This window comes from Emys orbicularis, chromosome 1 (assembly GCF_028017835.1).
Source record: "Emys orbicularis isolate rEmyOrb1 chromosome 1, rEmyOrb1.hap1, whole genome shotgun sequence".
NCBI classification, from domain to species: domain Eukaryota; kingdom Metazoa; phylum Chordata; order Testudines; family Emydidae; genus Emys; species Emys orbicularis.
Genome location: NC_088683.1, coordinates 108,312,882 through 108,335,376, shown reverse-complemented (window position 1 = coordinate 108,335,376; position 22,495 = coordinate 108,312,882). Strand labels below are relative to the sequence as shown.

Genomic DNA, 22,495 nt, shown 5'->3' with positions numbered 1-22,495 from the left:
CTAGGGTAAAAATATTGCAATATTTTTCAAATAGTGAAGAGATGAAAATTCTATTTTATGAATCACATGTTCAGTTTACTTACTTGCTTTGCTAAAAATATTCTTTTGACAATGAAATGCTTCTAGTGGCTGGTCCACATAGAAGATAGCCTACTACTACTAGCAGGTGCTCTGTTAGCTCAAATGTTAGAGTTCTGTGCTGTGGAGCTAAAGATTCCAACCCTGCTGATAACACCTATAGGATCAGTATTGTTCCATACTGTAAAATTATTTTTAGTTTGCCTTTTTTAAAAACCAAGTGCTGTACATAAAAATAAACTAAGTTTGCAAAGTTAAACACTCAGAAGTTATGAAATGCCAGAATTAAGGCTGCCTGTGTATTCTTAATTTGACCGCCTTGTCCATAAGCATTATGAGGCATCCTTTAGGTCCAGGATTACATATTTTTTTCTATAGGGCCCCTGCCTCATTCAGTGCACAGTACAGATGGTGCTAAGGGATCGCATCAGGCTTGGGTAGTGAAGGAGGCTGTTTGTAGGACTAGTGATTTATTTGATGTGGAGCCTGCCTGCCTGCCCACGAGATGCAGGTAGGGGTGGCCCTGGCTGAGAAGGGACTGGTGCAGGTTGATGACCCAGCATTCCCCCCCCCCCCCCCGCCCCAGGCTGGTGGGCGGCAGGCTGGTGGTGGTGTTTGCATGCAGCGACCCCACTGTTTTGGTGCCCCTGCAGATGGTAACTGGACTTTTGTGTCTGGTCAGTACTTCTGACTGGACAACCTACAGGTCCTCTTTTGACCTGCTTTTTTTTTTTTTTTTTTGGTTGGTTTGTTTATTTAAACCAGAAAATAACAGGCACCTGGCAACCCTAATGCAGTAGACCAAATCCGACTGTCTCTAAGATTATGCGGTATTAATTGCATTGTTAAAAAAATAGCGATTCCATCAGAAGAGCCGACAGATTGCCTTCATTTCTCTAGTTCTATGTTAAAATCTCTTACAGCATCTCTGTTTACACAGAGCTGTTAGCATGAACAAATTAACCGAAAGATAATTTGTTCTAAAGTTGACATTAAAGCCAGGTTTGAACTAAGATAACCTCATATTTTGTATTCAGTGAATCATTGAATTCATTAAGATCGTGTGAGATCAGTGACCTCTAAAGCTGTATATAGGAGATGCATATGGTGAAGACCTTGATACTAGACTGTCATGGAAAGTGTTTACTAGCTTTCAGTAACTATTCCGGAGGAAAACCTTTTGGGAGATCCTAATGATACAGTAGCAGAGTCTGCAGAAAAAGCAAAACATTCGTTGCCATCTGCAAAATAGAAAAGAGGCTTTAATAAAAATGGACATTACTTTCCAGCAGATATGCCAGACATGAGTCAGGTTTTAGAGACTTAAGGAAAAATGAATATGGGTAGAAAATGTAGACACCTCTCCTCAGTAAACTTTTTATTTAAAAAAAAAAAAAAAATTTAAAGTAGGTACAATGGTAGTTCATGGATGGACTTTTCATGTTATTGAAATATTGGATATCAAGGATTTTTTTTTTTCAAAGCCCAAAAGAATGGATGCATTAACTTCATAAGCAACCATCTCTAATTCCAAATTGCTTTCATTTATTAGACTATAGATTAACACCACTTGTTAGCTTAATCCCTCACATTCCCTGTAAAGTTGGTGGAAACAGTAGAAAGAGTTACTCTAATTTAAGCGAGCCAGCATTGTTATATATTTTCAGATTTCAAGATGCAACGAGACCTGAGAAGCAATATTCTGTTTTATACATAAACTTTTCAAGCCTTTCACCTACTAGTCTGAAGACAAAGGGTATGTCTACACTGCAGTTGAGATGTGATTGCAGCTCAAGTACACATACCCACACTAGCTTTAATCTTGCTAGTATGACCACAAATAGACCTGAAACCGCGTGGTCTGGGCTTCAGTACATGCCGGGAACCTGTGTATCAGGATTCTTGGTGGGCTAATCCAGCCCATGCAGAAGGTTTTGCCATTGTGGCTTTGTTGCTGGTTTTTAGTCATGCTATCTAGATTAAAGCTAGCGTGGATATGTGTACTTGAGCTGCAGTCACATCTTCAATTGCAATGTACACATACTTACTAGTTTCTCAGGTGACAAATACGGTTGTGCTCCTGCAGTTTAAAGGAATAAAACAGCTTTATAATGGAACTATAGCATTATCAACTATAACAGTTTTAAAATTCTAACGGAATGGACTGTCACCTGTGCTTTTGCTAAATCTTCTCTTCCTGGTTTCACTCCACTCTTCTCTCACACGTATCTTTCTGTATTTAGTGTGGCATTCTTTTCTTTCTACTCCCCCTCTCTTGTTATCTCTGTATTGTGTTCAGTTCTCTTCCTCCTCTCCTTCCTTCCTTCCTCTATCTCCCTTCTTCATGTACTCCTTTTAAGCTAATCCCTTCAGGCCTCGTCCACTTTTGAAAGTTGTACTGGAATAACTGTCAATGAGGGGTGCTATTTTATTTTTTTAAAACCACCATAGCTATACTGTTATAAACACTAGTGTGGACACAGTTATACTGATACAGAAGTGCCACTTGCTGTACCAGTATAAGCACCTTTGTACTGGCATACCTGTGTCCATACTCAGTGGTGATGGGATTTGTTCTACGTAACTATACTAATAGAGTTAAAGTGGTACAACTTGTGTAGTCAACAGCTTGGTCTCTTTGTCCCTTGTCCACAGTCTCACTCTCTTTCTTCTATATCCCTGGGCTTGAAACCTTTCTTAACAGCTATTAATTCAAAGACTAAGGGCTAGTCTACACTGGCAGCGCTTTAACGTGCCTTGTGTGATCGTGGCGCAGCGCTGGGAGAGAGCTCTCCCAGCACCCTAAAAAAACTACCTCAACGAGGGGCGCAGCTCCCAACGCTAAGCACTGTTTACACTGGCGCTTTACAGCTCTGCAGCTTGCTGCGCTCAGGGGTGGTTTTTCATCCTGAGCGAGAAAGTTGCAGCGTTGTTAATTGCCAGTGTAGACAAGCCCTAAGTCCTTATGTACATGGACAAGTTGCACCATTCAAAATAAAATGTTTTTTAAACTGATTAAGTTAAACTTATGCAAAAGACACTGTGGATGCTCTTAGTTTGGCATAAATGAGGTTTAATTCTTTTCAGCTATTGACTCAAGGTAAACAAAAGACGGCTTGATTTTAAACCAAAAGAAGTGGCCATATAGCTTTTGTATCAGTTTAATTTAATCAATTAAAAAAATTAAATGCTGCAACTTTTTTGGGTAGATAAAGCCTAAGCCTACTACAGTAGAACCTCAGGGTACGTCTACACTTACCGGAGGGTCCGGCGGCAGGCAGTCGATGTTCTGGGATCGATTTATCGCGTCTGGTTTAGACGCTATAAATCGATCCCGGATCGATCCCGGAAGTGCTCGCCGTCGACGCCGGTACTCCAGCTCGGCGAGAGGAGTACGTGGCATCGACGGGGGAGCCTGCCTGCCGCGTCTGGACCCGCGGTAAGTTCGGACTAAGGTACTTCGAATTCAGCTACGTTAATAACGTAGCTGAATTTGCGTACCTTAGTCCGAAGTGGGGGCTTAGTGGGGACCAGGCCTCAGAGTTACAAACACCTTGGGAATGGAGGTTGTTCGTAACTCTGAACAAAACATTATGGTGGTTCTTTCAAAAGTTTACACCTGAACATTGACTTAATACAGCTTTGAAACTTTACTATGCAGAAGAAAAATGCTGCTTTTAACCATCTTAATTTAAATGAAGCAAACACAGAAACAGTTTCCTTACCTTGTGAAATCTTTTTTAAACTTTTTTTTTTAGTATGTTTAACACAGTACTCTATTGTATTTGCTTTCTTTTTTGTCTTTGCTGCTGCCGGATTGTGTACTTCCGGTTCCAAATGATGTGTGTGGTTGATTGGTCAGTTTGTAATTCTGGTGTTCGTAACTCTGAGGTTCTGCTGTACTGTGGATGAAATATGCCTGCAAAGCTGGGTCTCTAAAGACAGTGCCATTTTACTGTGCATTGACATGTCTTTTCTCTTCCATCAGTAAATCAACTTCCTCCCCATGCTAATCAGTATTAACCACCCACAAATAAAATCAGTTATGATGATTTCCTCTCTATCACATACAACTCCAATTAATCCATCCTGGACTCCTTCCTAAATAAAACAAAATTGAGTTATTTATCCTAACCACACCCCAGAATAAATTAATTCTGCGCTCACCCTTATTCATAAATAAGTGAACTGGAAGGAGCTCCCACCTTTCCCTATAAATAAAGGAATTGCCAAGCCTCTCTGTTTTTTCTTGGCTCTGCTGTTACTATCCTGGACTCACAGGAAGCTCTCTGCCTCTCAGTTCCATTTTTCCTTATGGACTGTTATCTTACCCAAAGGGGAGCTGAGGTGGGCTAGACAGAAAATTGGGGGGCTGTGTTATCTTCCCAGCAGCTACTGCTGTTTGGCTGCTCAGCTCTAAAGGCAGTACTGCTGCAAGCAGCAGCACAGAAGTAAACGTGGCAGTGCCATACTATGCCATCCTTACTTCTTCACCTTCTCACAGCTGGGTGGCCGGAGAGCAGTGGCTGTGGCCCCCATTCCCACGAGAACCCCAGTTCCCTTCATACCCACCCAGCACTCAGAAGAACTCCAGTGTTTCTCGCACCCCATATACCTCTGCCAACCCGTCCCCTCCCCTCTGCTCTCTAAAAAAGCCCCGCATATCCTAGACCCACATCCGCAGCCCATCATATATCCCAGAACCCTAGGTCCCTTAAGATGCCACACCTACAGCTCCTACACATGCACCCTGCCCATATCCAGACCCCTTCCCCCGACTCTGACAGCTTCTATGCTCCCTTGGACCGGCCATAACTTCTCCTCCTCCCCCAGCACCTGTTACCGCAGGTACCTTTAGCCATAGGCCCGAGAGTGGAGCCAAACCTAGCCCAAAAATGTCCTGGCAGGAGGTGGGGAACCCCTCTGACAGCTTTCACAGAGACTCGGTGTAGCCAACTGCTCCAAAGAGATACACCTAGCTTCTCTCCGCTGCCTGAATGGCCCACCTCCTATTGCACTTGAGCTGTCCAAGTCAGTGTGGCTTCCTCCCAGGAAGGGTGTTTAAAAGTGCGCCCCCTGGTTGCTAATAAGCCTGTGCGAAGAGCAATAGGCTCTGTGAGTGGAGACCAGACCAGGAGCTCAACCTGCTTTGCAAGATTGCACCACATGGGTGAGAGTCCTGGATCCTTTGCCATATCCTCAGGCACTCCCCAGCCACTGTGTGTGTGGTTCAAGTAGGTTGTACGTATCAGCCCCTATAACTGTCAGCAGCAGTAGAAAAGTAAGGGTGGTAATATCATATCATGCCACCCTTACTTCTGCGTAAAGTTTGACCTTTGTGCGGGGAGAGGTGGCAATGGGGCGGGGATGGCAAAGGAAAATTTTGGAGTGGCTATAGCCCTTGCAAGTCCCCCACCCTCAGTGTCGCCCCTGTTGCAGTATAAAACAAGAGAGTTGATCTCTGTGGTACTCTGAACACTAACCTTTTAGACATTTATAAGTTAAAGACATGTTAAATGACGTCCAGAAAAAAGCTATCAGACACTGCTCTCTAGCCACCCAGTACTGAAGGCAGAGAAGAGAGCAGCGGCTGCTGGCCAGGCATCTAGCTCTGAAGGGAGAAAGAAAATGTGGTCACTGGTCGCAGATGACAGGTAGTCACTCTTCAGTTTCTTCACAGCTAAATTATAGGGGGAAAAGTTCCATGGCCTCCTCAACTAGTTGCTTGTGACAGATGGTCTCTCTTCTGAAGTGGTCACTAAGGCAGGTTTTACTATACTGTGGCATGGTCTGCATACAGAAGAGAAGGTTCTTCAAGTAGTGTCCGTATGGGTGCTCCGCTGTAGGTGTGTTTGTATCCTGCACTGCTGATCAGAGAACATTGGTAGCAGTGTCCGTTACGCCTGCACATGTGCTGTCTCTCCTCATGTCTTGCCATGAGGCTAGTCAGTATGCACAGGCTAACCCCCCTCAGTTCCTTCTCAACTACCCTTGGCTAGAGACGGAGCCATTCACAGTCCATTACGACCACTGCTTTCGATTTTGCATTTCTGTAATTAGTTAGCCTCCTAGTACATAGCGTAGTTATAGTGATAGTTTTTCCCTTCCCCCAACGGGGTATGCCCGGTTCATGGGGCTTCAAGAAGCGCCTTTCTTGCAAAGAGGCGATCCCTGTTGCAGACAAGCACTTCTAGTGCGTACACTTGGGGAAGGCTACATTCAGCAAAAGTGTGGTCTCTGCCAGCAACTCAGGCCCAGGTCTTGTAAGGATAGAGAGGTCAGATAGAAGATCATGTTAATGGAGGCGGCTCTCTGATCCTCTCTGGATCCTTGCCACAAGTTACCTGGCAGACGTGAGTCTTTCCCACAGCCCTCAACATCTAAACGCTGTTGGTTGAAGAAACAAGCCACTGACCCTTCTCGTAAATAGTTGAAAAAGAGAGCAGGAAGTCCCCATAGTGAGCCTTGAGATAGCCACAAACTGTCTCCAGCACGCTCGGTTTCCTTGGCACCGATAGCACTGCAACAGTCCCAGCCTGGTATCCACGGCTTGCGGAAATCTACAGTGGCAGGTACCATTGACAAGTCTACGAACCTGATGGGCATGGGCACAGAGTCAATGGTGCTGCGGGACAGGGACAGGAATAAGCACTCTACTAAGAAGGCATTGCTGGTACGCGATTCTCCAACAGTACAGTCATTGACGCCTTATCCAGCACCAGAGCATCCTCATCCCTCCCCCACCTCTCCAGTACCGTTAACGGCACCGAGTCAGTCAGTACTGCCAGTATTCCAACACTCAAGGGACCTTCGTATATCAGATGTACTGAAGTCTCCTCTTCTTGGTACCGGCTCTGCCTGGCATGGGAATCTTCCCCTCTACCCTGCCATGCTCCCCTGCCCTCTAGTGAGGGTTTAGATAGCGAACTGGAGGAGGTGGCGTCACAGTACTCCTCCCAAGCCCTTACGTTGCCCAATATCAACAGAGTCCCCAGGCATACTCTCGGATGGCCCCACCACTGCTATCTTGGTACAGCCACCCGTGGGCATCACCACTGAGCTCTGTGCCGCCACCACCACCCCAGTGGCCATACTGGTACTCTTGGGCTGCATATAGCCACCATGCCTCTCGAGCTTCTAGCCCCACCCAAGAACCCTTGAAGTGCACCACTTCTGTCTCAGTATCCAGAGTTTCAGAACCTCCAGAAGAAATCGTGGAGGAACAGGAGGGCAATGTTGAGGAAGAGGTGACCCTGTCAGGCCTCCCTGGATGAGGCAGTCATGCCTCCCCCACTATCTCTGGCAGATGACTTTTGCCTCTTCCAGGACCTGGCAGAGAGTGGCAGACACTCCAGATACTGCTAGAAGAAGTCGAGGGCACCCACCATCATCATCTCCTTGACATACTCCATCCCCTGCCTCAAAAATTGCCCTACCCATTAATGAGATAATTCTGGACCCTGCAAAAACCATTTGGCAGACCTCCGCATCGGTGTCACCTACCTGAGAGCAGGCAGACAAAAAAATATGTCCCAGTGAGAGACTGAATTCCTCTTCTACCACCCTTCACCCAACTCCATTGTGGTGGACACTATTAATTCCCACAGCCGTCAATAACAGATGAGGTCCACTGCCTATGATAGGGACTGGAAGTGCTTGGACCTTTTGGGGAGGAAGGCATACTCCTTGGCCATGCTTCAGTTTCAAATTGCCAGTTCCCAAGCCCTGATGGCAAAATACAACTATGTAAACTATTAGAAACTGAACGATTTTATTGAGCAGCTGCCTGAGTCGCATTGCAACCAATTTAAGGCTATCATCCCAGAGGGACAGTTAGCGGGTAAGACAATGCTACAGTTTGCCCTCGATGCAGCTGACACAGTGGCCAGGTCCATCTCCACGTCTGGGTGATGTGACATGCATCATGGCTTCATCTGTCAGGCTTCCCGAAAGAGGTGCAGTCGACTGTTGAAGAACTTCCCTTAGTGCCTTCAAAGCTCTTCGCAGAGAAGAGTGGTGGCTCTTGTCACACACTGAAGGATTCTAGTGCCATTCGCTGTTCACTGGGCATCTGCATGCCAGGACAAAAGAGGAAAATTTAGTCAGCAGCCCCAGCACAAACCACACAACTCCCAATACATGGTTTAGCATTACTACGAGCCACAAAGAGAGACATTTTTGTGGCATAAACCATCTGGCCTGCAATCTTCCTCATCCCAGCTGTCCATGTCCAAGCACCAATTTTGACATGTTGGTTGAGGTGTCGATAGACCACGCCCCCTCCCCCGCCAACCTCTACAGTTGACCACTACTATCCACCCATTTGGGCAGCGTTCCACAGCACTTAGGAGCACATAATATCAGACCAATGGGTCTTAAAAATGGTTCGCAATGGGTACTCTATCCATTTTACCTCCCTCCCTCCTCCACCACACCATGTCTTCAGGGACCCTTCTCATGAGAATTTACTATGACAAGAGGTAGATCATCTCCTCTAGTTAGGAGCCCCAGATCCCTAAGTGGCCCCCTCAAGGATTTGGGGGGAGGGATAGCTCAGTGGTTTGAGCATTGGCCTGCTAAACCCAGGGTTGTGAGTTCAATCCTTGAGGGGGCCACTTGGGGATCTGGGACAAAATCAGTACTTGGTCCTGCTAGTGAAGGCAGGGGGCTGGACTCGATGACCTTTCAGGGTCCCTTCCAGTTCTAGGAGATAGGTATATCTCCATATATTACTAGGAGCCATAGAACCAGTACCTCAACATCTATGAGGCAAAAGGTTCTACTCAGCACTTACCTCAGGTGGCTCCCGGAAGTGGCCGGTACATCCCTCTGGCTCGAAGGTGGCCAGGTGGCTCTCCGCACTGCCCCAGTCCACAGGCGTCACCCCCGCAGTTCCTATTGTCCGTGGTTCCCAGCCAATGGGAGCTACAGAACTGGCACTCTGGGCGAGGGCAGCATGTGAAGTCTCCATGGCCTGCCTGCCCCTGTGCTTATGGCCGCAGGGATGTGCCGCCGCTTCCAGGAGCGACATGGAGTTAGGGCAGGCAGGGAGCCTACCTTAGCCCTGCTGCGCCGCCGACCAGACTTTTAATGGCCCGGTCAGCGGTGCTGACTGGAGCTGCCAGGGTCCTTTTTCGACTGGGTGTTCTGGTCGAAAAATGGACACCTGGCAACCCTATAATCTGGATGTAAGTTGAGGTTGGAAAAGCCTGAATCTGGTGGCAACCAAGATGTCTGAGTACCAGAAGGCCTGCTGATCCATCTGAACAATTTATAAATCCACCTATATTTTTGCAAAGTTCCCATGCTTACTTACCAGTAACCACAATTCAAAAATATAAATAAAAAATATAAATAATAATCACTGGCCCCATATTGAGTAGTTTGTTCTATAATTATGCTTGTTATGTATGAGGAACTACTTATTTACCTAGTTCATAGCAGTTTGGCATAGATTATAAGAAACAAATGAGTCAGCATAATTTAATCAACATAAGAGCTGAATATTATCTTTCAGAAAGCCTTTGACAAGATCCCTCACCAAAGACTCTTAAGCAAAGTAAGCTGTCATGGGATAAGAGGAAAGGTCCTTTCAGGGCTCAGTAACTGGTTAAAAGATAGGAAACAAAGCGTAGAAATAAATGGTCAGTTTTCAGAATTGAGAGAGCTAAATAGTGGTGTCCCCCAAGGCTCTCTACTGGGACCAGTACTGTTCAACATATTCATAAATGATCTGGAAAAAGGGGTAAATAATGAGGTGGGAAAATTTGCAGATGATACAAAACTACTCAAGATAGTTAAGTTCAAAGCAGACTGCAAAGAGTTACAAAGGGATATCTCAAAACGGGTGACTGGGTAACACAATGGCAGATGAAATTCAATGTTGATAAATGCAAAATAATGCACTTTGGAGAACATAATCCCAACTATACATATAAAGTGGTGGGTCAAAATTAGCTGTTACCACTCAAGAAAGAGATCTTGGTGTCACTGGATAGTTCTCTGAAAACATCTACTCAATGTGCAGCAGCAGTCAAAAAAGCTAACAATGTTGGGAATCATTAAGAAAGGGATAGATAATAAGACAGAAAATCTCATATTGCCTCTGTATAAATCCTTGGTACGCCCACATCTTGACTACTGCATGTAGATGTGGTTTCCCCATCTCAAAAAAGATACATTGAAATTGGAAAAGGGCAACAAACATGATTAGGGGTATGGAACAGCTTCCATATGAGGAGCAATTAATAAGACTGTGACTTTTCAGCTTGGAAAAGAGATGACGAAGGGGGGATATGATAGGAATCTATTAAAAACACGATTGGTGTGGAGAAAGTAAATAAGTGTTATTTACTTCTCATAACACAAGAACTAGGGGTCACCAAATGAAATTAATAGGCAGCAGGTTTAAAGCAAACAAAAGGAAGCATTTCTTCACACAATGCACAGTCAACCTGTGGAACTCTTTGCTAGAGGATGTTGTAACGGCTAAGACTATAACAGGGTTCAAAAAAGAACTAGATAAGTTCATGGAGGATAGGTCCATCAATGGCTATTAGCCAGGATGGGCAGGGATGGTGTCCCTAGCCTCTGTTTGCCAGAAGCTGGGAATGGGTGACAAGGGATGGATCACTTGATGATTACCTGTTCTCTTCATTCCCTCTGAAACACTTGGCGCTGGCCACTATTGGAGGACAGGATACTGGGCTAGATGGATCTAGTATGGCCATTCTTATCTTTGTTTACTAATAATGCAGTATTGGAATGACACTGGAATATAATAAGACTAACGGATGGCTATTGGCTCCTTTTTTTCCACAAAAGAAAAAAAAGAAAATTCAGTTTGGTCAATTCTTAGTAGCGTGATATAAAAATGAACATCTTTGGAATCCTTTGTCTAAGTCTACTTCCTCATCAGTCAGTTTTATCTTAGATTTAAGGTTTAAATTACTTAGTTTTACTCTCCAAATATTAATGATTTGTGTTAGTTATTTAGACTAGCCTTCAAATACAGTTCATTTTTTCAGCTTGCTTTTTCTCTACAGAAGGAAATGTTTGTATCTGATGACAAAATTTTCAATCTGTTTCTCAGTCTTCATCTGCAACCCAAGCTCTAAAATCTTTTGATTGTTTAAATGTGCTCCCTGAAGGAGTGACAGATTGTGACTTAAACAGAACACTTTCTGCTTACAGAATATCTCCAGAGCCATTTGGTGGATTGGGACAGTGACATCTTTAGCACTTTCTGTTGTCTGAGTCTTCAGATTTTGCTTACTTGGCATCCTTTTGACACTTGGAGACAATTGACTTGAATTAATGACTAACCAGACTTCCATGGGATCTGCCAAACTGATTTGGTATCTCCACCCCCATTCCCCTGGATAAAAATGCTCACGTTGGCATTCTTTTCTAGGGACAAGGAGTGGGAGGGGTTATTCTTTGCTTATCTTGCAGTAGTTGAAAGTTGTTCTGCTAATAAAGGTACAACTAACGTAAAAGTGTTTAGTTGGCATGTGCAACCTAGATACAAAACTGAGCATAGGAACTGTAGGCCATGCTTTAGTCAAAATATAATGCAAAAATTTGCAAAACCTGTTTAATAGAAAAACCTTTTGTGTAGTAATTTTGTTTTGATTTGTGATAGTTTGAAAATTAGCAATAATACCTTATCTTTTAAAAGGTATGGTATTAATCTTTAACACATACATAACTATTGCAAGCACAAAGTAGCTAAAATGGGGATTTTCTTTCTATTTTATAAAAGCATCTTTTGGAGAGAGAAAATCCTGTGGAGATGTCATTTTTAAAATTTATTTTAAAGCCCCTTCAAAATATCAGTTTTATTTAATATGCATTCTGTACACTTACGTGAGGCTAAATCATTTTGTTTTAAGGTTCTCTTCATTGTACAAAAAAACAAACAAACCCAAAACAACCTCCATATAAACCCTGTAGCTAATATAACAATATAACTAATTTCGAAAGGATTCTGTTACTGGTGGTGGTGGGAAGGTATATTTGTAATCTGTTAAAATAACAGGAGTACTTGTGGCAGGTATAGTTCTAGTATTTCACTTTGCAAACACCTCATGGAGACTCAATTTAACTGCCTTGCAACTTCAGTTTTGTACTTCATTTCTGTAGTCAAATATTAGTCCTAAACAGCTTTAAAGCTCTTTCTTGGATGGAAAAGGAGAGGAGAAACTGAATAGGAGAGGGCTTGGGGGGGAAAAAAACGTTGAATGTTTGGTATCCTCAAATATTTTGTGCACATGTTTTTTTTATCTGTTTTCTTTCTGGAACAGCCTTCCAAGGGGAGTAGTGGGGGATAAAAAACCCTCAGCTTAGCTTGACAAATTTATGGTGGGGGATGGTATGATGAGACGGCCTACAATGGCAGGTAGCTGATCTGTGATAGCTAGCATCAAATATCTCCAATGGCTGGCGATGGGACACTATATGAAGAGGGCTCTTGGTACTACAGAGAATACTTTTGTAGGTGTCTGGCTGGTGGGTATTTTCCACATGCTCAGGGTCTAACTGATTGCTATATTTGGGTTTGGGAAGGAATTTCCCCAGATTGGCAGAGACAGTGGTGTTTTTTTAACCTTCCTCTGCAGCACGGGTGGGCCCCAGCTGTGTGCTAATTGGGCTGCGGGTTGAGAACCGCTGGACTAGACAATCATGGTGGTCCCTTCTGGCCTTAAAGTTTGAGTGTACATGTTGTACGAAGATTGTGGATATTTTGTGGTGCACTTAGAACAGTTTTCTATGGCATAGTCAGGAGTTTGACTTGTGGCTCTCAATTCTAGTGAATTAAAGAGTTTCATGGCATTCTTTTAATATATATGATGTGTTTAAAGGTTTTTTTTAAGTTTGTCCTTTATAATAAAAATAAAAATGAAAATGTGCCTAATAAAAACATCTATCTGAAACCATCTTAAAACTCTTATCACAATTAAAGGTGAAGGGCATGAGGGGGAAGAGATCAGCTTTTAATACTCTGGTTGAGTTTTTTGATAGCTGTGAAATTACCCAATGAAACCTACATATTTTTACAAAAGGTTCTATATGATAAATCTTCTTTATCTGGTCAGTGGGAGCATTTAATATTTTCTTGTTAAACTTAAGAGCATTTCTATTTTATCTTTAGACCACTTCTAATGTATTGTTATAGACAATAAAATAAACATTTGTGTAAATACAACTATTTATTTTGAATGCAGAGCAGTTCAACTTTGATGCAGAGTTCATTAGTTGTGTTCCATGAATAGAAACATTTTAATTGACTTCTCATGCTACCATATATAAACACTTGTGACTAAATGTGACAAGATACCTAGACCCCAGTGGATGTCACTGAAGAGCACTCTCTTCTTGACAAGTCAGATATGGCACATGAGCTTTGCATTTTTAACCTATTTGCTGTAGATGTTGGGTCTGTTATGGCTTGGGGCCTAATTTACATGGCAATAGTATCGGTAATTATCTGTTTGCATTGGATTTATTAATATGAATGTTCAGTCTTGTCTGTTTTGTAAACTTTTATGATTAGTGCCCTACCAAATTCGTGGCCATGAAAAACGTGTCATGGACCATGAAATCTGGTCTCCCCTCATGAAATCTGTTTTTGTATGTGTTTACCCTATACAGACGCTCCCCGACTTATGCGTAACTCGAATTTTGCGTAAGTCGGAAACGTATTTCCGACCATTGCACAAAACAACAACAACCCCCCCCCCATTTCTTGTTTCCAGAACTTTTTCTGTAAGCTTGGATTTGCGTACGTCGGGTTTACGTAACTCGGGGAGTGTCTGAACTACAGTTTTCACAGAGGAGAACAGTGTTTCTCAAAGTGGGGGTCCTTACCCAAAATGAGGTTGCGGGGAGGGGTATCTCAAGGTTATTTTAGGGCGGTCACAGTATTGCCACCCTTATTTCTGTGCTGCCTTCAGAGCTGGACGGCCGGAGAGTGGTGGCTGTTGGCCGAGCGCCCAGCTCTGAAGGCAGCAGGACAGAAGTAAGAGTGGCAATACCATACCATACCATCCTTACTTCTGTGCTGCTGCTGCCGGTGGATCTGCCTTCAGAGCTGGGCTCCCAGCCAGCAGCCACTGCTCTCCGGCCACCCAGCTCTGAAGGTAGCGCTGTCACCAGCACCAGCGCAGAAGTAAGAGAAGCAGTACTGCAACCCTCCCTACAATAATCTTGCGACCCCCTCCTTCCCACAACTCCTTTTTGGGTCAGGACCCCTACAATTACAACACTGTGAAATTTCAGATTTAAATATCTGAAATCCATGAAATTTAAGATTTTTAAAATTCTATGACTGTGAAATTGACCAAAATGGACTGTGAATTTGGTAGGGCCCTATTTATGATATAAAAACTGTTCTTTAATCTTTCATCATTATTGATGAACAAGTCACATACTTTGAAGAGAGAGGAATTCTGCCAAACTTTGGATGCCTCTCAGCAAAAAGAGTATTTAAACAATAAAATTTGTCTTGAGAAAATTCTATATAAACACTGCTTTTCTAAATCATTAATCTCTAGTGATGCAAAACCTGCAAAATATCACTATCAATACTTCATTTCATATCCAGCTATCTTGAATAGAAAAACTGACCTTTTCCGACCCTGCTGGGTTTTTATAGCTATCCATATGTGTTGGTGTAATCTTACCAAGAGAGGAAATAACCTGCTGTAATATTTGGTCTAAATAATGTATTTATAAATGGCCTAATTGTAGGTATTTTATAATAAGCATTATAAAGAAGTTTATTTATTCAAAAGGATGCATATGTTTTGCAGAGCAGAAGAATACACTTAGTTTGGTCACTTTTAGCTGCTGTTGCAAGGGAAGGTATAAGGAAAAATAAATAGTATACCTTATTTCCCTTTGATGTTTGAAAAGAATAGCAGTCTGTGTGCTTTTAAAAAAAATTTTTTTTGTACAGTATGCTACCGAAGACATGCATTGCCACATGGGAAGCAACAAAGCTTCCATGATGTTTTCTGTAAACTACCAGCACTTAGACTTCAGTAATACCTTTTTTCTGGTTTTGCTTTAATTACCTTGCACACCCTGCTTCTTGTAATTAAGATCAAAGCATTTGTGTAGTTACACTGTGGAATTTACTTCCATCTGGTTACTTTTTATCAGATACTTTAATGGTATTCCCAATTAAACTTTGATTTGCATATTGTTAAAGTAGCTGTATAGATGCTGAAAGTGACAAATATAGTTTGGCTCTAGAGTGGAGTCTTGATGTATGTAGTTCTGACTGCATAGAGCTGCAATATGGTCTGGTAAATATTGCTAGACTTAACATTGATTTTTTTGGGTGGGGCAGGATAGAGAGGAAAATAAAAGGACTTGGACTCGTGAGATTTTTTTTTTTTTATTCTCATGAGCATTGAAAACAATTTTTTTCTTTTTCAGCTGTGTCAAGGTAGAGGAGCACCATGCTGTTGATATTGATCTGTACCACTGTCCCAACTGTGCAGTTCTGCATGGACTATCCTTAAGTAAGTACTGAATGCTCAAACAAAGGGTGTAAATGACTATGGATATTCTTTCCCCAACCTGGAACTGGAAAAAATTGTTTGGAAGGGCATTAAAAATTGAACAGGCTATTTATGGCTAATTCTAAGTTTTAAAAAATAGTCTGGGGAGGTTCACATGATGCATGGCAGCAGATAACTTGGGTTAGAGCACCTACAGACTTTTTTTCCTAACTGTCATTATCCCATAAAAATGTAAACCACAACTAAAGATCAAACACCGAGTAATTTAACCGAATATTTGGATTGTGACTGGAGTTTGAAGAAAACAAAATTGAGTTGTAGGGGAGAGAGGATGGTAGTCACTTTTTAAGTGACTTGAGTGTAGGCAATGATGGTGCATCATTCTTCTCACGTTTCATTGGACACTGGTGAAAATAGCAGGGAAGTGAAAACTGAAAAAATCCTAAAGGACCACACTATAAAAACAAGGAGCTCTTATTCAAGTGATTGCTCATGTCCATTCCATTGTAGGGTGTGTGCTTGCCATACACACCAGTGCCGGAAGTTTTCCCCTCAGAGATATTTGTAGGGGACTGGCTCTGGTACTGGAGTGGTGCGTGTATGTAGTGGTAAAAGGGGTGCCGTCAGCTTCCCCCCTCCCTCAGTTCCTTTTTACCACCTGTGATGATGCTAGAACGTCTCCTTGCCTCGGCAAGTTTACGTCTCTCAGCTGTGTCTAGTTGTGAACCTTTTGTATACAGTTGTTAAAAACTTGTATAGTATTCTAGTTCCAGTAGTGTAACAGTTGATTAGTCCTGGACAGAACTTAGTCTAGGGATGGGTCATGTCCTGGTCCCTGGGCTTCAAGCCTTGTGACTGCTGCAAGAAACCTGTGCCAGTCAGTGATCCCCATGAAAGCTGCCTAAAGTGCTTGGGGGGGGAACCCACATGAGCGAGTGTCTCATCTGTAAGAGCTTCAGGCCATGAACGAAAAAGGAGCGGGACATTCGTCTTTGAGCGCTCCTTATGGAGTCAGCTCTCATACTGGCATCGGAGCTGACTAGATCGGACTCTGCTCTGAGCACTGCAGCCTCGGTGTGGAACGCGCCACCGGCACCAACCTCAGACCGGAGCTGATCCCATCCCCAGTACCGGCTAAAAAGCAAAGAAATGTTGGGAAAGGGCATTTCCTGTGTCCTATAAAGGGAAAGAGAGAGCCGGAGGAGAGCAAAGACCCACGAGGGGCAGCTCTTTTGCTGTGGACTGTGGCCAGGCTCCGGCACCTATTGAGCTGTCGAGTCCCCTTCGATCCCCGGAAAGCAGCAGAGGCACTCGGCACCTGGTGGTGGTGTCCATGCCGGAGGTCTTTCAGGTCGCTACAGACATATTGTCCCTTCTGGTGCTGTCCACACCAGCTACTGAGGTGCCACATTCAAGGGGAAAACCTGCCCTGGGACCCATCCAGCAGTCTTTGTCAGTGCAGGGGTTGCCCCACCAGCGCTCACCTGAACAGCACCACCAGCCCCCGGATGCGGGTCAGCTTACCTGCCAGAGTTCCTGGCATGGTTCCCTGGTCTGTAGGCAGTGTTCACCGGGATCCCGGCGTTGATCGTCGGCTGTCTGGAGCAGACCCTTGGAGGCGTGTTGCCAGTTCCCAGAGCCCCAGCACCCAGAGTGTCCGGATCTCCGGTTTGCCGGATCCCCACGGATGTGTTGATGGCGTCCAAGACGTTGATCCTCTCACTCCCAATCCACGGGGTGGCACCGTTCTCATAGCATGAAGCATCAATCATGGCACCGAGAGACATGGGCCTGGTACAGCTCCCCAGCAGAGGTCCGCAGAGAGAGCCGACGGGAACAGGGTAGACAGGCAACATCAGTCCCGTTCTGGTCTCCCAGACAAGCCTCCCCTTCCTAGGGCTCTGAAAACAAGGAGTAAGACCTGCCCGCAGGCCAAGGCCACCCGCTGGGGCATTGGCATTTCCTTCTGGGTCCCCAGGGGCTGCATGGCTCCAGGGCCAGTGGCCAATCCCTGACACCTGTGGAACCCCTGGTCATGGCCAACTCCTGACACCTGTGGAATCCCGGGGCATTTCCCCAACCATTGCAGGGGCATTGGTTGGTCTCAGGGGCATCGGAAAGACTGTCGGCCACAGTCTCCCGCCCACCTCCGACTTGGAAGCGGAGTTAGAGAAAGCTCCCCAGGGACAGCCAGCTCCAATCGAGGCTTCCCTGGCAGAGGCAGTGGAGTTACTACGCCTATCTATACCTGCCTCCTCCTCATCTTCACCCGACGAGGCGATAGCAGGGCCCTCTCACACGGTCCCTCAGGATGACACAAAAGCCCACCAGGAGCTTTTGAAGAGGGTGGCATTGAATCTCGGGCTGGAAGCCGAGTTGCTGGCGGAGCCTTCAGACTCCCTGTTCAATGTGCTGAGTGCAGCAGCCCCCTTGAAGGTGGCATTACCAGTACATGAGGGAGTTGTGAAACTGATCGAAGCCCTTTGGGAAACCCCCTCCTCCCTGCCCCCCATCTCTAAGCGGGCAGAGCGGGAGTACTATGTCTCTGCTAAGGGGTTTGAATACCAGTACATACCCGCTGCCTCAAGCTCCCTCTCAGCGTCAGCAGTCAATGAGCATAATAGATAAGGCTAACTGGGATCAACCCCTAAGAATAAGGAGGCAAAGAAGCTCGATCTTTTTGGTATAAAGATTTATTCTATGGCCAGCCTCCAGCTTCGAGTGTCCAAACATCAGGCCCTACTTGGTTCTCTTGGAGAGCAGAAAGCCTTCCACCAGAATGACTTACCTGGCAAAGTGGAAGCATTTCACCTGCTGGTGTCAGAGCAGGATATCTCCCCTACCCAGTTGTCCTTGCAGTCCATCCTGGATTACCTGCTTCACTTGAAGCACCAGGGCCTTGCCTTTTCCTCGATCAAGGTGGACCTGGCAGCCATATCGTCTTTCCATCCCCGTGTCCAGGGTAGATCTCTATTCTCACATTAGGAGATGATCAGGTTCCTGAAAAGCCTTGAAAGATGTTTTCTACTGATCCGGGGCCCGGTTCTCCAATGGGACCTTAACCTGGTCCTCTCCAGGCTCACGGGTCCATTGTATTCCTTGTAGCTATTACTTCAGCGAGGTGAGTCTCTGAGAATAAAGCCCTCACTTCGGAGCCCCTGTATATGGTGTTCTACAAGGACAAGGTTCAGCTGTGGCCCCATCCGGCCTTCCTGCCAAAGTTGGTGTCACACTTCCATGTCAACCAGAATATCTTCCTCCCAGTGTTCTGTCAAAAGCCTCACACAACCAATGAGGAGAAACGCCTGCACATTCTAGATGTCAGGCATGCCCTGGCTTTAAATTTGGAGCGCACCAACCCCTTCCGCAGATCGGCTCAGCTCTTTTTTTGTGATTGCTGACAGGATGAAGGGCCTTCTGGTGTCCTCTGAGGATATCAAACTGGATCACCACCTGCATCCGCACTTGTTACGAGTTGGTGCAGGCTGTGCCTTCACTGATGGTGAAGGCTCACTCTACTAGAGCTCAGAAATCTTTGGCTGCCTTCCTGGCGAATGTCCCTATCCAGAACATCTGCAGGGCTGCAATGTGGTCTTCAGTACACACATTCACCACGCGTTACGCCATTACCCAGCAGGCCAGAGATGATGCTGGATTTGGCAGAGCTGTGTTGCAATTGACACATCCATGAACTCCTGCCTGCCTCAAGAGGTACTGCTTGGGAGTCACCTACAATGGAATGGACATGAGCAATCACTCGAAGAAAAAACGGTTACCAACCTTTCATAACTGTTGTTCTTTGAGATGTGTTGCTCATGTCCATTCCAAGACCCACCTTCCTTCCCCTCTGTCGGAGTTCCGGCAAGAAGGATCTGAAGAAGTAGGGGGCGAGGCGGGGGGGGGGGGGGGGAGGGGGAGAGTCAGCGGCGCTCCTTATACTGGCGCATATGCGAGTCACTTCAGAGGACGCCAGAGCCAGTCCCCTACAGATACTACTGAGGGGGAAAAACTTCTGTCCCCGATGCATGTGGCGAGCGCACATCTACAATGGAATGGACATGAGCAATACATCTCAAAGAACAACAGTTATGAAAGATTAGTAACCATTTTTTGTCAAGTCTCTAATACTTGGGAAATTGGGAAGGACTGGAGATTAATTTCTAGTTTCAAATCCTGAAGAAGCCACTAATTGAAAGAACAGCTTGTCGGGTTCTATGTCTTTTCTTTCTTCCATGAACAGCAGGCCTCACACAATGGGCAGTCCAAAGAAATCTGAGAGCTGCAACTTCAATGGGGATTTATCTGTGATGGGTTTCCTCCGGGGTGCCACCTGGAACTGGGGTACCACTGAGCCCCCTGACCCACCAGCCTGGGCTCCCTATACACTGTATTGCTGTGACTAGCCTGCCAATCCCTCAGGCTCCAGCACACATACAGGTAGGGACACACCCACACAGGTTCTTTAACCAGCCCCTGCCTGGGGGCACAGCTAAGGCACCTCCCAGTTTAAGGCATGCACCCCACTCTGGAGTGTAAATCCAAAATTATACCATCTTGCGCTGTACAGAGAACTGTACAGCATAAGCTCATGATACTCACCCCCTCCCTCAATGTGCAGAAGGATATGCAACTGCTCTCCACCCCAAGTTATGACTCTCACACACTGGTTTTAGACAAAGCAAAAAAAGTTTAACAACTACAAAAGATAGATCTTAAGTGATGTGATAGACCCAGACCAGTTGGGAACAGCAGAAGGGAGATATACTGGCTACTGGATAAGTAGTTTTCTGTTCCCTGAGTGACCAGAGCAGGGGCTGCTCCAGGCTAATAGACCACCTGACTCCAATTAACCTGCCAAGAGTCAAGTGAGGCAGTTAAGCACCTGACTCTAATTAAGGCCCCTCTGATGCTATAAAAGGGCTCACTCCAGTCAAGCCAGGGGAAGCCAGAGGAGAGGAAGTGTGTGTGAGGAACTGGGAGCAAGAGGTGTGCAAGAAGCTGAGAGTGAGTAGGCGTACTGCTGGAGGACGGAGAAGTGCAAGCGTTATCAGACATCAGGAGGACGGTCCGGTGGTGAGGACAAAGAAGGTGTTGGGAGGAGGCCATGGGGAAGTAGCCCAGGGAGTTGTAGGTGTCGTGCAACTGTACCAGGAGGCACTCTAAACAGCTGCAGTCCACAGGGCCCTGGGCTGGAACCCGGAGTAGAGGGCGGGCCCGGGTTTCCCCCATATCTCCCAACTCCTGATCAAACACAGGAGGAATTGACCTGGACTATAGCTTCTACCAGAGGGGAAGGTTTCTGGACTGTTTCCTGACTCACAGGGTGAATCTGTGAAGGAAGCAAATCCGCCAATAAGTGCAGGACCCACCAAGGTAGAGGAGGAACTTTGTCACAGTGATCATAAGGGATAGCAAACAGATCAAAGCAGATTACCTAGCAAACAAAACACGCAAACTAAGCTTAATATACTAGAGATTGGATATGAGTAGCAAATTCTTACTCTAAATGATGATTCGAGCAGGCTGCAAAAATTCTTAAGGGGCCCGCTGCATTTGCTTACAGCTTAAAACCCCAGGTGTTGCTTTCACAGGGTCCAGCACTTCCTCCCAGTTCAGTCCTTGTTCAAGTGTTTCCAGGAGTCTCTTTGGGCAGGAAGTTTGTGAAAAACCTCGATGATGTCACTCCCCTGTGTTAAATAGCTTTTACATATGGTGGGAACCCTGTGTCTCCAAGCTTCGTTCCCACGCCAGTCAGTGGAAAAACAGTGGTATTCCAAGATGGCGTCCAGTACCAGGTGACCTGGTCACCTGCCCCTGTAGCGTCCTAGCAGCCATGAGTCAGAGGCTGTTTACAGTGTCCTCAGGAAGGCTCCCTGGTGGGAGATTATCTTCTTCTTATACTTATTGTTTTCTAATGGCCCTGTAACCTGAATGGGCCCTTTCCAGCTAGCCATCTAGACTGACAGTCTTTTGCCTAGTGGGCGTTCCCCAGGTGTAAACACATTTGTGATGCAGATACATAGTCAATATTCCTAACTTCAGATACAAAAATGATACACGCATACAAATAGGATAATCATATTCAGTAAATCATAACCTTTCCAATGATATATCACATGACCTATCTTGCATAAAAATAGTGAGTGTGTCATAATCATATAATATTACTGTGAAGAATATGGGGTGCAGTGCCATGCTATCCTCTTATGTCTTTGTAATTTTTCTCATTGCCTGTCTCCATTCCAGTTTCCTGATTTATAAACAAATCCCCACACATCCCTATGTGAACCTAAATCTCATAGGAATTAGCCTAAATCTCCTAGGAATTGCAAAAGAAACCATCATTCAAACACCGTGCCAGCAGAGACTTCTTCTCCATCCATTCCCTCTTCATTAGATCCGTTTGTGGTGCAGATCATAAGTGAAAAGATGAAAAACTTCACTTCATTCCTTGATGGGTTACTTGCAAACCTCAGTGGACAGATTTCTTGAGCAAGTAAAGAAGCAGGGAATCATTTGGTTGCAACTTAAGTTAGTGATAGCAGTTGTAGATAGCATCGGATATCTTTGCCAAGAGCTGAGCCAGTTAAAAGCACAGGTTACCGGAACAACCAAGTACCTTGAAGAGTTAGAGAAGAGACACAGAAAGCAAAAATCTCAAGATTGTTTGTCTGCTAGTAGGCACTGAAGGGATGACTCCTGTATATTGTAAAGTTCGTACAATTTCTTACCCTAGGTTTCTGGGAAACTGGCTCCTATTAGACTTTTTTATTTGGTCTCTAGAAAATGTTCAAAATGAAATACTCTGGATCATTAAATCAGTACCTGTTCCTGTAATTTAATGGCTAGTTTGGGATTAAATCTGCTTTTGAAGAATGTGAATTGCA

The 22,495-nt window shown here is 44.9% G+C and overlaps 1 protein-coding gene across 1 annotated transcript in view; it reads left to right on the top strand.

Moving 5' to 3' along the window:
• Positions 1 to 22,495, top strand: part of KDM7A (lysine demethylase 7A) — a 97,962-nt gene that overhangs the window by 9,903 nt on the left and 65,564 nt on the right. Inside the window, exon 2 of the mRNA XM_065413755.1 lies at positions 15,523 to 15,608. Within this exon, the coding sequence (XP_065269827.1) occupies positions 15,523 to 15,608 (86 nt within the window). The remainder of the gene's footprint in view (positions 1 to 15,522; positions 15,609 to 22,495) is intronic.